This window comes from Taudactylus pleione, unplaced genomic scaffold (assembly GCF_031769625.1).
Source record: "Taudactylus pleione unplaced genomic scaffold, aTauple2 ptg000005l, whole genome shotgun sequence".
In the NCBI taxonomy this organism is placed as follows: domain Eukaryota; kingdom Metazoa; phylum Chordata; class Amphibia; order Anura; family Myobatrachidae; genus Taudactylus; species Taudactylus pleione.
In genome coordinates this window covers 20,977,461-20,995,172 of record NW_028284408.1, presented here as the reverse complement: position 1 = coordinate 20,995,172, position 17,712 = coordinate 20,977,461, and the positions used below count along the sequence as shown (strand labels likewise).

At 44.1% G+C, this 17,712-nt stretch overlaps 1 protein-coding gene across 1 annotated transcript in view; it reads right to left on the bottom strand.

Annotated features, from left to right (window-relative positions):
* The window catches only part of RB1 (RB transcriptional corepressor 1), a 262,129-nt gene that overhangs the window by 9,110 nt on the left and 235,307 nt on the right, over window positions 1-17,712 (bottom strand). Inside the window, exon 26 of the mRNA XM_088444859.1 lies at window positions 16,657-16,700. Coding sequence (XP_088300985.1) covers window positions 16,657-16,700 — 44 coding nt within the window. The remainder of the gene's footprint in view (window positions 1-16,656; window positions 16,701-17,712) is intronic.

The following is a 17,712-nucleotide window of genomic DNA, read 5'->3' as shown; positions in this document are numbered from 1 at the left end:
CGGGAGCCTAGTCAGCAATCGGCGTAGGAGCCTACGTCCTCAAAATGTGGAAAAGAAGATGTTCATCAAAATGAACTACAAATTTCACGAGGAAGACCTTTGCCATCTGAGGCTGTAATGGTGGATTCCAGCGGGGACAAATTCATATTGTGTGAAGATGATGTACATATCGAGGGTGAGGAATCAGATGATGATGACGACAACATCTTGCCTCTGTAAAGCCAGTTTGTGTGCCGAAGAGATCATTGCCAGCGTGTCAGCTGCCCCTTGATTGTTTGTTTGGGCCCCCACAAAACTAGCTATCACTTCAGCCACAATTGGCAGTCCCTGCCGCTGAAGTGATTGGTTTGTTAAACTGTGCATGTCCTATATACAACATAAGGGTGGGTGGAAGGGTCCTAGGACAATTCCATCTTGCACCTCTTTTCTTTGCATTATGTGCTCTAGGGCAGGGGTGGTCAATAAGCGGCCCTCCAGCTGTTGAACTACAAAGCCCAGCATGCCCTGCAGGGATGTGTAGTTCTACAACAGCCGGGGGGGTCGCTTATTGACCACCCCTACTCTAGGGCCTAACCCCAGTACTTACAGTCGGGATGCCGGTGCCGGGATTCTGACAGGTGTCGGGATGCCGGCGCCAGCATTTCGTCTGTTGGTATTTTGCCAGGAACCCTCCGCCACAATTGGATGTAACAAAATAATAATCTTTAAAGGTCTGAGATGATGCACACCTTTTATCATCCTGGTTGATTACTAGGAATCTGGGCACCAGAATTACGACCACCGGCATCCCGATGGTAAGTATTAGGGTTAGGCACTAGGGGGAGGGTTTGGGTTAGGCTGCGGGGGGTAAAGTTTAAGGTCAGAACACTTACCTAGTTGGGTTGGATCTTCTGACTGTCGACATCCTGACTGCCAGGATCCCATACCCAACCTGTTTCTGGGTCCTCTGCCAAGGGAGAGATAGGCTACTTTATACCAAAACCACTAAATCACCATTCTCGCCACAAAGCTTCATGCATTCAACATATAGCTGAAACAATTAAGAGAAATCCCTGTGTCCTCACTCATCTCTTTGCACGCCTAGTCCCGTGAGACTCTGCTAGCGCTGGGCGTCTTTTTTTTCCAAAACTGCGTCTAAGTCACAATGCAAATCCAATTTGATATGCAATACTTGTATATCTGTGTGCGACTGAATCTCTCAATCAGCATACAAAGTGCTACAATGTATCGGACGCAGCTTTTTTCCAAACCAACTTTCTTTTTCAGTCGCGTACAGATATACAACTGTCACACATCAAATTAACCAGCACAGTCTCCTGGTGCATCCTAGACGTATCTTCGGCAAAAAATGACACCCGACGCTAGCAGAGTTGCATGGGACCTGGAGGCCCACTCACACCAGGCAAATCGTGTATTGAGGCTAGATGTATGAGGACACATCTGTAAGGCTAGATCTATTTCCAAGACATGGCACTGAAATAATAGCGATGCCAACTGTGTTACTGGACTGGAGGAAGGGCAAATAGTAAAAATACTGTGGGATTTCTCCTTCAAAAACACTTCTTTATTTCTTCTGTTTCTGTTATGCAAACCCATTAGGACTAGGAGTTATGTCCCAGAATCAATAAATTGTTTAGAAATGGAGCAATTCTAACCATGGGACATTTACCATGTGGAATTGCTGTCAATATCTCTAATATTGCCTGGTCCCTGCTTTTACATTACAACTGGAATAATTATGTACAGCCTAACTATATAATCTGCAGTAAAAGTAGGGTGGAATAGAATAGTTTGTCTTATCACGTCAAAGACTTGTCTTGCTTACACAATAATACGTACTCACATTCTGAAATGACCTGCAGGAAACTGAAAACGAGAAATGAGAGAAGAATGTGGATGTCTTGACAACAAGTAACATTTCCTAATCTGATTTTTTGTTGCTTTTTGACGTGTTTTAACAGGCAAATTATGTTCAACTTGGAATGTTTAGGAGGCAGTGGAATATATTACTTTGTATAATCTCTACTAAAGTGCAGCACTGGAAAAACCCTCAGCGTGCAGGTGCACACTACAATCATCTGCTTAGCTGCAATGGTATAAACTAACAATTACAACTAGCTTCATATAGTTAGAATGACACAGCTTCCTATGGAGGATCAAATAGCTTGTGTGTTAAGTCAGAGCCGCTACTAATATACACAGCAGCGGCCACTCAGCAAATAGAGAGTGCGGCGGGCAGGCGGTTCCGCCCCCAAGGCATCCTGCACTCTGTGCGGCGGGACAGGCAATACCACCCTAGTTACAGCCCTATGTTAAGTGTCTGACTGTGGTATATGAGGTTGGGCGTTCAAGTTCTGTGTATGATATGCTGAGAATGATCTGTATTAAATATAGGGGGAGGGAATTTAACTGAAGATGCACGTATCTTAGCCGCCTGAAGTGGGAGCCAATGGAATGAGAATCCTCACTATTGCAGGGTTAGCCACCAGAACCAGCCATCAGTACTAATCCATCAATGGTTCAGATGAATCATCATTCGTTTCCCATCCCTAGCGCTTAGAGATCACAGCTGTGAACATATTTGACCTACAAAAAAAATTCCACAGTATGACTGACACATTGCTCATGTGTAAAGGTGCATACACACAACAATTTTGTAACCAACGATTTTCTTTCAGATTTTCTCTTGAAAAAGTGAACAATTTTCTGAAGTGTAATGAACGAGTCTTTGAACAATGAACGAATAAAGTTCCTTCCCTGAATGAAACTCATGTTGGACAGTCTGAAATGTATAATGAACGATGAACGATAACTACAAATGGGAGTGCGCATGTGTGATTATCGTTCATCGATATAACTCAAACTGAATGATTTTTTGGAAGAACGATTTAACAATAATGACGTCGTTATCGACAAATCGTTCAAAAAATCGTTACGTGTGTGTATGCACGGGACTTAACGTGAGGTTTTAGCTCCAGAGTTAAGTGCCTGGAGCTATTCAATAACTGCCCACTGCTAACACGTGTTAAGGTGCCCATACACGGTGCGATAAAGCATGTTCAGTAGATCTGGGGATGCGATGTGCGATCCCATGCAGCCCTATGTGGGTGGGGGAGCCGGCATATCGGGCGGCCGGCCACCCGATCGCTCAGTGTGTGGGGACCACCCGATATGTCGGATCCTCCATCACGCCGCAAGGTGCATATCGCACAGTGTATGGGCGGCTTAGCCATAGCTCCCAGGTTAAGTGCCCAGAGCTATGCCATTAGTGCCCTTGGTAAGCCTGCAACTAGCCCCACATTGCGTATTCAAATTTTTTTTTTACATTCGGATTTGCAAGAATAATAGTGCACTTTCACACATGGAATTCATCTGGAAGGTTCAAAAGACACTGGATGACTGCTACAAAGCTGGAGGAAATAGTCTGTGCGGGCACTCTGCACATTCTATAGGAAACAGAGCCAAAATTGTGCAGCAGTGGTGCTGTGGATAAGGGGGCATAGTGACATAGGACCTGATTCAGACCCAGTCGCTAAGCTGCGCTCGCTCAGGGCGATTGAAGTATACGCATGCGCATATATGCAATAAAGTACGCATGTGTGAACCAGTAACTGCAGCCGGGAATCGTGCGCTCGTAGTACACAGACTGGACGCTACTTTGAGTGACGGGAAGGTGCTTGTGAACGGAGGAGTGGATTTGCGAACGCAGGAGTGTCTGAGCGGCAAAACGGAGTTTAATGGGTGTGCATAATTAGCTAAGTAGCGTCATTGAACTCGTCACTTGGCTGTTTTTTAGCCTGAACTGATCGCAGTGCTTGCGGTGGGGTAGGGGCTACCCCAAGGGCTACGAGCAGCTCCGATGGCTCTTGATGTTACAGATTATTCATATACTCACTGGAGATGACCTGTGCTAATAGAGAAAGGTGGGCGGCTTCATAGACCTGCGTACGCTCACTGCCGTCACTCTCTAAGACATAGAGGGCGTCCTTAAGCCACAAGGAGCGATCGCGGAATTTGCATACCCGGCCCCTTTTGGCAGCGAGCGATTACAGCTTAGCGAGCAGGTCTGAATCAGGGCCATAGTCCATTATAGGATCAGCCTGCAAAGGTATACCTGGGAAGGAGTGAAAGAAAGGCTCTTTTCTCCTCTTCATTTGTTTCTCCTAGGTGACAAGGCTACACGGCCCATTCACACGTTTTTCCTGGTAGGCCTGTTTATGAGTTGTTATCATTCTATTGGGTTCCAGAACATAGTACACACGATTACGGGTGAGGCAGAGTCCTACACATTACATTAGCATCTGCATTTATGACCAAAGAGAGAACACTAAGTTGTATCGGTACTCTCTCACTTAGGCAAAGTTCAGTGTGTGTGTGTCAATGTAACTCAGGGCTATGGATGTAAGCATAACACGTCTGTTTCCAGGCACATTTTTTCCACCTAATATATAGGGAGGGGTAATTGAGCCCTGAGGATGGTGATGACGACTAGCAGCAAAACATGTGCACATCTCAGGCTGGTACAGCTTTACACAAGGACTAACAGACATTGTTTTTCTGTACGCAGTTTGGGAGCAGGATACTTAAACAAGGCTGCAGAAAAATATACAAAACCATGTCTGCAAGTTATTATATTATCAACGGGAGCAAATGAACTAGTATGGTGCATGCCTGTTTTGGAATTGAACAGGTTTTAGGTGAAGCTGTAACATTAGCAAAGGAACAGAGATGGGAATTTAAAATGAGACATTCGTCACATATGCCCTGGGACAGTCCTGATTCATGGCCCTCAAAGGGGATGGTGCTTATTAGGGTGTGGGTGGAGCTTAATTGGAAAGTGCGTGGATTGGGGCATGTTTTATTTGCATAGATAGGGGCAGGGCTAATTTTGTATTATATTACAGTCTACAAAGTAGACTTTTTTGTAACTCTATAAACATTAGCTTTAAGAAAATGATGGTTTTATAAGTAAACTGCCACTGCCTAAATTCCACTTGATGTGTCCGTTGCTGATGTTTGTCATGATGAGGATACCCGTATTGAAACTATACAACTGGAAATATAGATTCCATTCCATTATATCATATCAAGGTAGAACTGTTGCCATCATCACATTCTCCAATATTGTGTAGATTAGTCAGCAATAATTGCCTGCTCCATTCATGGAAATACAGCAGCTAATTTTCTCCCTGCCAGCAGAAAATATGTAGTGTGACTGCAGTGATGTCACTATGATCAGTGCAGGTCAGTCATTATGACATATTATGGGCAAAGACAAACCACCAGAGCACAGGAACATCAGTAATATTTCTGGAGGTGATCCATCTCTTGCTGAAGCTAAAGTCTATCCCTGGAAGAGCGAGCAAGTGTGTTATCACCACCAGCAATTGTTCAAAGCATTATAAAATCTGGGCTTTTTCCAGTAATATTTTTTTTCCCTTCTAAAATTTCTAACATCAGAAAATGAGTAGTAGAGAACGTGAATGAGTGGAAACCTTGGTAAGTAAAAGGTTTCATCAGTAAAACTAATCTAATGCTTCTCATTCTAAAGCAGTTGTCCTTAGAGGATGGAGGAATTATCACAGTGGTATTAAGATAGTGTCCTTGTTTTACTGACTCTCTTCCTGTAAGTCAATTTCTCCTCCTCAGATAGCACTTAGGGGCTTATTTATTGAAGTATTTTTGTGAATATCCTCTGAAAATTGCAGTTTACGTAGGATTTACACTTCAGTATACCCATTATGTAATGTCTGTGATATTGCCAAATGTATCAGGCTCCAATAAACAACGATTTTCAGAGCTTGGGACCGCTAATGCCATTGGCTACATGTTACTCGCTGATATAAGCTATAAGTTTGCTTTGTATTCAGGGAAGCATCAGTAATGGTCGCTTGCATATGACAGCCGCACATGAGCCATAACTTCATATATGAACACCGAAGTGTTTGCGTAAACTTTAACCATACTTCTTACACTTTGCAGGGACAGACTCCCAGCGTAGTCCGTGTCCTTACAAGCCTTTTTTAATACATTGCCCTGATAAATTATTTCTTATCGCCGCGATATGTGTTGATAAGAAATCATGTTTTTCTTTGCTAAAATGCGGGTAATGTTAAATCAGCTCCCTAGTTCTCAGAATGACTTCCTGTGTGTACATTTATACCAAGTACACATCCTGTGCCTACAGACATTACCTCATTATACATTCTTCTTATACACTAATGGGACATATATAGACACTACCTTTTGTCAGTCACAAAAATGAAAGCCAGTGTTTAATTAGTTGTAATGGGGAACATATCCTTTTTTTTAATTAAGTGTATAAAGAATTTCATGGATTTTCCAAGATATTTTACTGTATATAATAAAACAAATATCTGTCACTCTTATGATGTAATACAGTGCCGATTGTTTCTCCATTACTGACTTTCCATTTACCAGCCTTGGTATCCTGTCCTGAGGGTTGCAGTGGCCGCAGCCGCCGCCTGTGCGGAGGGTGGCCGCGGCCGCCGCCTGTTCGGAGGGTGGCCGCGGCCGCCGCCTGTGCGGAGGGTGGCCGCGGCCGCCACCTGTGCGGAGGGTGGCCGCGGCCGCCGCCTGTGCGGAGGGTGGCCGCGGCCGCCGCCTGTGCGGAGGGTGGCCGCGGCCGCCGCCTGTGCGGAGGGTTGCAGTGGCCGCAGACGCCGCCGCCTGTACGGAGGGTTGCAGTGGCCGCAGACGCCGCCTGTACGGAGGGTTGCAGTGGCCGCAGCCGCCGCCGCCTGTACGGAGGGTTGCAGTGGCCGCAGACGCCGCCGCCTGTACGGAGGGTTGCAGTGGCCGCAGATGCCGCCGCCTGTACGGAGGGTTGCAGTGGCCGCAGACGCCGCCGCCTGTACGGAGGGTTGCAGTGGCCGCAGACGCCGCCGCCTGTACGGAGGGTTGCAGTGGCCGCAGACGCCGCCGCCTGTACGGAGGGTTGCAGTGGCCGCAGCCGCCTGTACGGAGGGTCCAACTCTGCTCCTTCAAGCTAAACAATGTTGGCCCCATCCCTTCACATATCACAGTGCCGGCCCACTCTCCACTGAAGCAACCCCTCACAAACCACATACCAAAATCCTATATGGATCAGGAGGGTGGACCATATTGGAAATGAAATTCACAGTCAGCCTCAACTGGATGATTATATACGAGACAAAGCATTTTGGCTAAAGACAGCCATGAACATCAAATAGGTAAGTGGGCGTGGAGAAGAATGTCCTTCTAGTAAAAACAGCACATTTCCTAATCTCATTGTATATACAATAATTTCAATCCTCTATAACTCTATCCCTGACCCATGCAAATGCAGCTTTCGTTCTCTTCACTCCACCAAAACTGCCTACATCAGTGTCATTATTGACCTTCTCACAGCCAAATTCAAGGGCCACTTCTCTATTCTCTTACCCCTCTAACTCACAGTATCTTCCGACACCACTGAACACCCCCTGCTCCTGTATATCCTCCATTCCTTTGGACGCCAGCTCTTTCCCGATTCATCTTCTACTTGCCAACCCACATCTCTATGTCTACACCCACTTCTACCTCTCCTCCACTTCTCTTTTCTGTCGGGGTCCCTAATTCTTGGCCTACTTCTCTTAATCTACATCTCTTTATTGGGGAACTTATTAGTTCCTTTGGTCTCCATTACCACATCTATACAATAACCACATTTACCTCTCTCTATCTGATCCTCTCCCTGGTCACTGCTGTCTATTGTAAATCTCCTGGATTTCACAATGCTTCCTGAAAAGCCATATTTCCAAGGAGGGGAGGGAGAGATCGGAGGCCAGTAACCAGAGGGAACAGAGAGAAACCAATGTCAGACCTGGAGGAATTTGTAAAAAATCTTTGGCAGGGATGACATATGCAGATTGTATTTGAATGACATGAGGCGATCGTCTAGGTAATGTCATTGAGGGTAGTAATATCAAGGTTGTGCCAGTTGTCCAGGACAAGTCAGGGATTAAAAGAACTAGGTTCAACAACGGTAATTTAAATAAGGGAAGAGAAGGAAGCAAAAAAATGTGTAGCAGTTTATCCCAAGCTTTGAAAGTATCAGAAATTGCTCTGGGTGTATGGGGTGCAACAGACTGACCTGGGTAGACTGTTGGGCCGCAAAAGTTCTATAGTAGGTACAGTGCAGTGCAAACAAAATTCCAACGTCGCCCAGGGTTTTAAAGGGTTAGGGAAAATCTTGTCCTGAAGATGGTTTAATAGACAAGCTAACTCATACATTTCAAGGTTAGGGAAAGCAAGGCCTCCACAAGGAGTTTAAGCTTCCTTGCAAGTCGGGCTCTCTTATGTTTTCATGTAAAAGCATTCAAGACAGAATACAATTTATTAACCCATAAAACCGGAAGTATTCTCTGAACGAATCTAAAAAAGTTGAATATATTTCGAAGACTAATTTTAATCACCGCTATACTGCCCATCCACGATATCTTGTAGTTTGTCCAATCTTGTAAAAGCGACAAGGTTATGGAGCAAGGGCTGGTAAGTACACTCGATAAAGTCACTTTCCTTAACAGAAATAAGCATATTAACATCCGTTATATATATATATATATATGCACACACATACATACACACACACTTTTATTTCAGCTTCAAGTGAGAATCTTTGTTTTTCAATGGGTCAATAAAGGCAACACTTCTTTCACAATGTGAAAGTCTATTGTGGGAGAACATTAAAAGAGTACTTCCCTTCTCTCTTCCTCACACATCTTACACATAATGTAGCTAACCTTTACCCTTTGTCTCAAGTGAAAAGCCTGAGCTCTGCGGGAATACCGGTCTTCTACAATCGGTTCAAGGTTCAATGATTGAACAGTTAGGTTCAAAGATCTGCTCCTCCTACAGGTTTTACATCAGAAAGAGGGAGCAGAGGGCACACCTGATGAGTCCTGAAATTAGTAATGACACACGTACTCAGTACTTATCATATGACAATCGTTATATGTTGCATGCCTCTATCAGAGAAGTCCTGCGGTACAGCAATCTTGCGCCCAATGTTCTTGTATAATAAAGAAGAATACTTATTGATTTATTACAAATCTCCTCTAAAAACTTAAATGAAAAGACTAACATTAAGGTGCGTACACACTGGGCGATTAAAGTGGACGACTGAACGATAACGATATTGTTATCGTTCACTTTATCATCCATTTTTTTACCTAAACGATGAACGATAACGACGAACGACCAACAATGCGCGTTCCCGCAGGTCGTTCGTCTTTATCGTTCATCTGGCAAACATGCAGGCCAACCTGACAATATTGTCAGGTTGCTGCATGTTGGGGAATGGGGGAGAGAGCCCATCGCTCAACAATATCGTTAATGATATCGTTCAGCGGGTGTGCTCAATGTCATGAACGACATTGAGTACACCCTGCCAGGGACACACTAGACGATATCGCTCAGCGAGCATATCGTCTAGTGTGTCTAGTGCTCCTTTGCTAATACACGCCGCCTTTCATGCCAATTGATTACTTCCTCCTACTCCCGCCTCCAAGATTTTGTCCGTGCTGCACCCCACCTTTGGAATTCCCTTCCTTCTCCCCATCAGACTCTGCACCTCTCTACCATCTTTCAAACAAGCTCTTAAGACCCACTACTTAATTAAAGCCTTCCAGCTCTCATCCTAACTTGCTGCTACATCTTCCTTCCTCCCTGCCTACCCCATCTACAGTCAGGTGCATAAATATTGGGACATTGACAGAATTTTCAGCCCCATTACTTTTGGCCCCTTAAAAAGTGGGAGGCACATATAGAAACCGTTGTAATTCCTACACCGTTCACCTGATTTGGATGTAATTACCCTCAAATTAAATCTGAAAGTCTGCAGTTAAAGCACATCTTGTTTGTTTCATTTCAAAGCCATTGTGGTGGTGAATAGAGGCCAAAATATGAAAATTCTGTCAATGTCCCAATATTTATGGACCTGACTGTATGTCACTCCTGTTTGTCTGCCCCTCCCTTAAAGAATGTAAGCTCTTTCGAGCTGGGCCCTCTACCCTCTTGTGCTTCTCCCTACTGTAATTTAATTGAGCTCTTACTCCCCACTAAGGCAACTAACACTCGGCTGCTTATGTGGGCGTAAAGGCTGCTAATATAGCAATGTTTATTATACATGTCCATGTCCTGTATTGTATTGTAAGTCACTGGTTACTTATTTGTTTATGTACTATGTAAGGTGCTGCGGAACACTTGTGGCGCCATATAAATAAATAATAATAATAAATACTTGTGTTTCATGGAATGTGTTGTAGTGTTCCAATTTCTGAATTAAAGAGGGTTTCTCTCATGCTAAGAGATACTCTTCCCTTTTTCAAGCTTATCTCATCCCTCTTCTGTCCATTTTATCTCAGCCGAGAAAGCAAATATATTGCAGCATTTCAAGATCATTTTCATGGAGACTTTGGTCTTGGGCTGGCGAGTCTTCACATGTTTGAACAAAAAGAAAGGTGGTCCTGGCGGAAAATGTTCAGTCGGACGGCATCCAAGTTTGAATGACTGCATACTAAATTTAAAAAGTACAGCGTACACTTTAGGCAGGAGAAATGAAGCTATGCCCCTTTTATTATAGCCATATCCTTTATAATATAAGGCATAAGGACACATTACTGGAACATTTTCTATTTTAAAAATCAAATAAGGGTCTAATACATTTTTGCCCAAACTGGGTACCAGGGCATTTGAAGGTTGGTTGCCCTGTCATCTTTGTAGGCAGTGCTGCATGCTACTGTACATGCTGCCTTAGAGAGGCAGTGCGTGGTCACCAACACATGCTTAGTATGCATCTGTGCATCCACGCTTCCTCCTGCACTTCCCCATTTCCTTGCATAGTGTCAACATGCATAAGGTGCATACTTAGCATGTAGACACTTACCATGTTGACATATCTACACAGATGACATGTCAACATGATGACATAATGACCCTGTTGGCACAGCGGTCACAGCAGAAGCAACTCCAGAGGTGTCTTTCAGGTCCTGGTGGTCATGTGATGAGAAGTTCTGGCGCAGACATCTGACAAGCGGCATTCTGGTGAGTACAGTCTCCCTGTCCCTAATCCCTACCCCTCTACCTAGTGCCTAACCTCCCCCTTCCCGCAGTCTAACCCTAGTACCTAACCCCTAGCCCTCCCAACAGCACCTAAACCTAAGTGTGCGCATTCTGAAAATATTGGCTTTTCAGGTATCTACATTCTGAGGAATGTTGATATGGTAACTATCAATGTGACCAGATACCATTAATTCATTATGTATTGGACACAATAATATTAGTGGCTTCTCATTTTGTATATTAATATTTATGCGAAACCAGTTCCAGGGATATCTTCCCATTTTGTTAACTGCATATCTTCATAAATACTGCCATATCACCATATGTTTTACTGAACATCTTACCGAGAGGAAAGCAAATATACTCTCTACTTATAATGTCCATGTTCTTTTCATTTAACTTCCCTTTAATACTCAAATATGTTCATAATGTTTTTGCTAGGATTAGTTCTCTTATTGAGACCTTCTCAACAATTTGGGTTTCCAGGCAAAGTTTCTCAAAGGTATACAAGCCTTATTCCATCCCTTTGGCTAGGATTTTGGTGAATGCTTTCTCAGCAACACCGCTCAGAGTAACCAGTGGCACAAAACAGAAAAGCCCATTTGTACCTCTGTTCTTCATGATGAACTCTCCCCTGGTGGCAGGATTCTGTGTCTCTACAGACATTGAGAAGATTTTCTTCCTAACTCCCAAATCTGTGTAAAAGACTTACAACATATGGGGCATATATGGCTACAAAATAAATTACTGTAAGAGAAAGCTTCTCCCCTTCTAAGTATCACCTCTTCATCTGAAACTGAAATCCAACTATAAATATGCCTGAAAAGGCAATCAAATAAAGTATTTGGGAATTTATAACTCACACTTAAACAATTATATGTTGGTTGGGGTTAATAATAGTAATCAAAATGAAACTACTGCAATAACTTTCCAGTAGTTTTGGTCCACATGCATAAATGGTACTGTATGTCTAATTTGGATGAAGGAATTACCAAACTTAAGACAATTACTGACCAATGGTGTTAAGGGCTTTCTGAACATAAAACTATACTGCTTGGCCACATTAGCCAGGTAGTGACATACTATAGTTTCCCCCTAAGCACATTTTGATTTTATAGAGTTGGAAGCTGGGAATCAGTATGAAATACAGCCGGCTGCATGGCCGGCGGTTCGATTCCCGACAGTGCCTGGCTGACCAAAGCAGAGTTCTTGGCAGCGGATCCTGATCGTCGATGGGTAAGTACTGACTAACCTAACCCCCTAACCATAACCCACCTAAGGGGTGCCTAACCCTAACCTCCCCCCCCAAGTGCCTAACCCTAAGTCCCCCCTGGGTGCCCTAAACCTAACCCTCCTCCCCCTGCAGCTGTCCGCTCGCGGCATCGAGGAAATGTCAGGCGTCTACATCTAGACGCCCGGCATTTCACCCTCGCTGGGATATGACAGTCGGGAAGCTGGCTGCCGGTATTAAGGCAGCCGGCTTCCCGATTGTATACCGGAAGCTGCTGTGGGTAAAGTGATGTTCCCCTAAGTACTAGTTTCCTTCAGCCCTAATGTGTGCCGTTATTCATTTCTCATGTCAGATTTGGGACTACTGTGTATTGCATTAAAAATTTGTCTCGCATGCTTCCCTACTTGCTCCCATTTAGGCCAACCCTAAATTTATTTCTGGAAAATTCCAGCCCAGTCTATTTCATGGCCTAGAAAAGGTGTCAGGTTGATGGGCAGCACAGATGGTGTAATGGTAAGCATTACTGCCTCACAGCACTGAGGTCCAGGGTTCGATTCCTACCACAGCCCTAACTGTGTGGAGTTTGTATATTCTCCCTGTGCTTGCGTGGGTTTCCTCCCACACTCCAAAAATATACTGGTAGGTTTATTGGCTCCCACCAAAAATCAACCCTAGTGTGTATGTGTGTGAGCATGTGGTAGGGGATATAGACTGTAAGCTCCACAGGGGCAGGGTCTGATGTGAGTGGCCAAATATTCTCTGTAAAGCACTGCAGAATATGTGTGCGCTATATAAATAACTGGTAATAATAATATAGATGTTTTGAGAACTGCTCATGTATTTCATTAAATACATTTCCCCATCTATACTCATTTCCTGAAGTGAATCCCTTTATAGATCATTACCTCCTTAATAAGACCAGCTACAGCTATTAAATCAAGTCTTTAGGATATCGCAGAGCCAAAGCAAAAGGCATTATCCCTTATCCCTGACTTTTACAACCTTTTATAATCTTCAAAAGAAAACCCAACTGCAAAATGTAACCTAAATTGGGACACTGATCTGGACATGCTCCCAGAGGAGGATTCTTGGTTCTTTAGAAGCTGAAGCGTTTTTAAATCTTCCACCTACACTCAAGTCCCCACCAGGCTACATAAAATATGTGGCTCTGCACAGGGCCGGTTCTCCCGTTACGCATGGTACGCAGCTGCGTAAGGCACCACATAGTGAAGGGCGCCTCAGCTGCGTACCATGCGGGCCGCGGTGCAGACTGTGTCTCTGTGACACAGCTGCACCGCGTGTGTAGCGCTGACCGGATGGAGTTCGGTCAGCGCTACAAAACACAAACACACAGCCGCCGGCGCCAGCAGCTGTGTGTTTGCTTTAGCAGCTGATGAGAGTCAGACAGACTCATCGGCTGCTGCTGCTGCTCCCACTTGCAGAGCCGGACATCTTCCGGCTCCCGCAGTGGGTAATGGGAGTGACGTCATGACGGGACGTCACTCCCATAATGTAAAGCGGCGGACGGAGGAGATGGTATCGGCGGCGGGACCAGGAGCTGGTTTCAGGTAAGTGTTTTTTTTTTTTTATTTTCATTACTTCTCTACTGCGGGGGAAGGTGGATTACTACTGGGGGCACTACAAGGGGGGATTACTAGGGGGGTGGAATACTACTGGGGACACTACAAGGGGGGGGATTACTACTGGGGGCACTACAAGAGGGGGGATTACTACTGGGGGCACTACAAGGGGGGGGGGGGACTACTAATCGGGGCACTACAAGGGGGGGCTACTACTGGGAGCACTACAAGGGGAGATTACTACTGGGGGCACTACAGGGGGGAATACTACTGGGGTCACTACAGGGGGGGGAATACTACTGGGGGCACTACAAGGGGGGAGGAATACTACTGGGGGCACTACAAGGAGGGAGGAATACTACTGGGGCACTACAAGGGGGGAGGAATACTACTGGGGCACTACAAGGGGGGAGGAATACTACTGAGGCACTACAAGGGGGGACTACTACTAGGGGCACTACAAGGGGGGGGGACCACTACATAATGGGCACTGCATAGTGGGTACCACTACCGGGGGCACTGCAAAGGGGGGGGGGGAAGGGGGGAGTACTACTGGGGCACTATATAAGGGGGAAACTACTGGGGGCACAAGGGCACTGCACAGGGGGGACCACTACCGAGGGCACTGTAAGAGGGGTACTGCATAGGGGGTACCACTACTGGGGGCACTGCATAGGGGGACTACTACTGGGGCCACTATATAAGGGGAATACTACTGGGGGCACAAGGGGCACTGCACAGGTGGGGCCACTACCGGTGGCACTGTAAAAGGGGCACTGCATAGGGGGGCGCCAAAAAATATACTTGCTTACCAAAAAATTTGGGCTAGGGCCGGCCCTGGCTCTGCATCCCTTAATGCTGAGAGGGCTGTGGTGGCATAGGTACCTTTCTTCACTTAGTAAGGTTCTGCCCGAAATATCAGCTGTCTTGAATAATATATTTGATATTTTAAGTGACCAATATCTCCATCACCAAGAATCTGTGGTCTTTCCTCCTGGGCCTCCCAACAGATGGTATATATAGGCCTGCAGATACATTTTAATTATAATTGCTACATGCTTTGTAACCACCCAATGGAAATACCCATAAGCCACTCCTTGCAATCGGTTACCAGCAACATTTTGCACCTGGCCACAATGGAAATGATAACAGGCTCTCTCAATAATAAATGCCACAAATTATCCCAAATGTGGTGCCTATGGTATATTTTCAATAGACAAAGCACTCACAGGGTCGGTCAGATGTTCTACTAAACACAAGAATTTACACTAGTACCCTAGAAGTATACCGATATCATCTCTCTGTAGGCCAACACATTAACATTACTTATGGTGCCCTCTAGCTGTAGACCGCCAGAAGCCCCAAGTATGACTCATACTCAATGTTGACAAGCAGGAAATCGGCAGCAGTATGTCGGCGACACTACACATACAGAGTTATAATGCAGCTTAAAGCATTTTTACGATGTCGCCTGTACAACTAACCATGCTGCTTTACCAGTATGCTTACACTTATACTGCCGACACCGTTAGAATGCTTTAAGTTGAATTTAAACTTTGCATAGTGTTGTCGACATACTGCTGTTGATCTCCTGCTTGTCAACATTTTAATTGTTGATCAAGCATATGTATTCCCTTGACATTGACAGTGCATAGAATAAAGGTTCTTCTGTATTTTTTAAGTATCGTTCTGTATATAGATAGACATTTAAATAAAATAAAGAAAAAAAATTCATCAAAAAGAGATTTAACATATGACTTTGGCATAAAAAAAGTAGTTAAAACTCATTATTTTCAGGAAAGGTTTTAATAAAAACACTGTTAATGCAGCATCATTGGGAAATCTCACTTAATATATTTAGAACCAACTTCATTCCATCTCTGAATGGAAAACAAAAAATCCAACAGGAGCTCTCCACAAATGGGGGTTATGGAGCAATTCTTTATAGAATAACTGAGAACAGACAAAGGGACCCCTGCATGTGCGGTTCAGATAAACTAAGGGCCTGATTGCGTAAGTAATCGCAGTTGCGATCCGTAATGAGACGGCCGATTGTAGCGTACTGTGCATGCATCACAGTGCAGACCCATCACAGAATGATTGACATGAAGTGAGTATTTGGGGGTGGTTGGCGTAACGCTGTCGTGTCAGTGTATTTGAACGCCTTTACAGGGGCGTGCATAAATTAGCCACTGCGATGGCGTACGCAGCCTGAGCTTTCACTGTGTGCGATGTGGTTAGCATTTTCTAAGTAAGGTCAGACCTGTTGCAATTGTGCGTGAGGCTCCGATGGTACTCGATGTTACTGATTTTTTTTGCAGACTTGCAAGGTATTACGGATATGAGTAAGGGGAACTCGGCATACTTATGTTGTGCTACGACGTTACATTTTGCAGACATTAGCATATTTTCGCAGCGGGACTGCGTGTGTAATCGCAGCTGTGACCGCAGTTGAATCCGTAATGAATCAGGCCCTAAGTGTCAGCTGTATTAGGGAAAGGCAGAATTATTATTTATAACCCACGTCTGAATGAGACCATGAATGAGTCTGAATGTTTTCGCCTACTTCTGTAGCACAACCTATTGCATCACTGAAAAAGGTCCTGTTAATAAAAAAACACCACAAAATGTGTTGTACCAAGCTGCGCATAATACAGAATAGAGTTCTGAAGTACAATAATGGATTAGGCGTACAAAGTGGTAAGGATTACAGCGTCTGATTGCTGTACCTACTGTATAGGGTGCACCAGGAATACTCACTCATTTCTGCTAGCTTCTGCTGGAATTTAGAATCTTCGGGTTTGCTGGAAAAGAATGGAAACATGATGAATGATTTAATATACCATAAAATCCTAAACGGTCACTAAATATTTACAGGGATGAAAAATAAACACACATCGGAAAGAACTGAGCTAACAGTATATATTATATTATGCAGAAACGTAGGTTAACATTTATGCAGCACAAATATTTATTAATTGGAAAGTTAGATCCACTTCTAATGTATAGGAAGGCTGGATTGCACTAGGACACCCATATGATTTAATATTCACAAAATGTCAACCTTTCCAAAGTTGAATGTGAAGCCTGTGATTTGTAACTGCTTTGTATAGCATAAAATATAACCACACGAATGGCGTAATGGTTAGTATTACTGCCTGACAGCACTGAGCCCTGACTATGCAGAGTTTGTATATTCTCCCCTTGTTTCCATGGGTTTCCTCCAGGTGCTTCGGTTTCCTCCCACAATCCAAAAATATACTGGTAGGTCAATTGGCTCCTGACAAACATACTGTATGACCCTAGTGTAAAAGTGTGTGTCTGTGCATGTGATAGGGAATATAGATTGTAAGCTCAACTGGTGCAGGGACTGATGTGAATGGCCAAATATTCTCAGTAAAGTGCTGCAAAATATGTGTGCGCTATATAAATAACTGGTAATAAATAAATAACAAGCAGGAAACAGGGGGAATTGGAATAAAATCATTTTTGCAAAGTTTAATAGAACATAGGATAATATTATCCATCTATAAAATAAAAATAAACAGCTATCATTGAACCAGAGTGCTAGTTTGCTCCATAAGGACTGGAAGTATCAAATATTTATCTTCCCAGTGGTCCAACGAGGATATTAGGAAAAATAGATGTAAATCTGGTATCCAACCCATGGCAATTCCTAATATTTAAAGTGTTGCCTTGTAATATCGAAGTTTACAAACGAGTATATTTACAGGCCTTTCATGTTATTATAGGACTAAGAAGTCACTTGGTTCCTAGTATTAAAGAAAAAAAAAAAAAAAATGGTACATGGACATA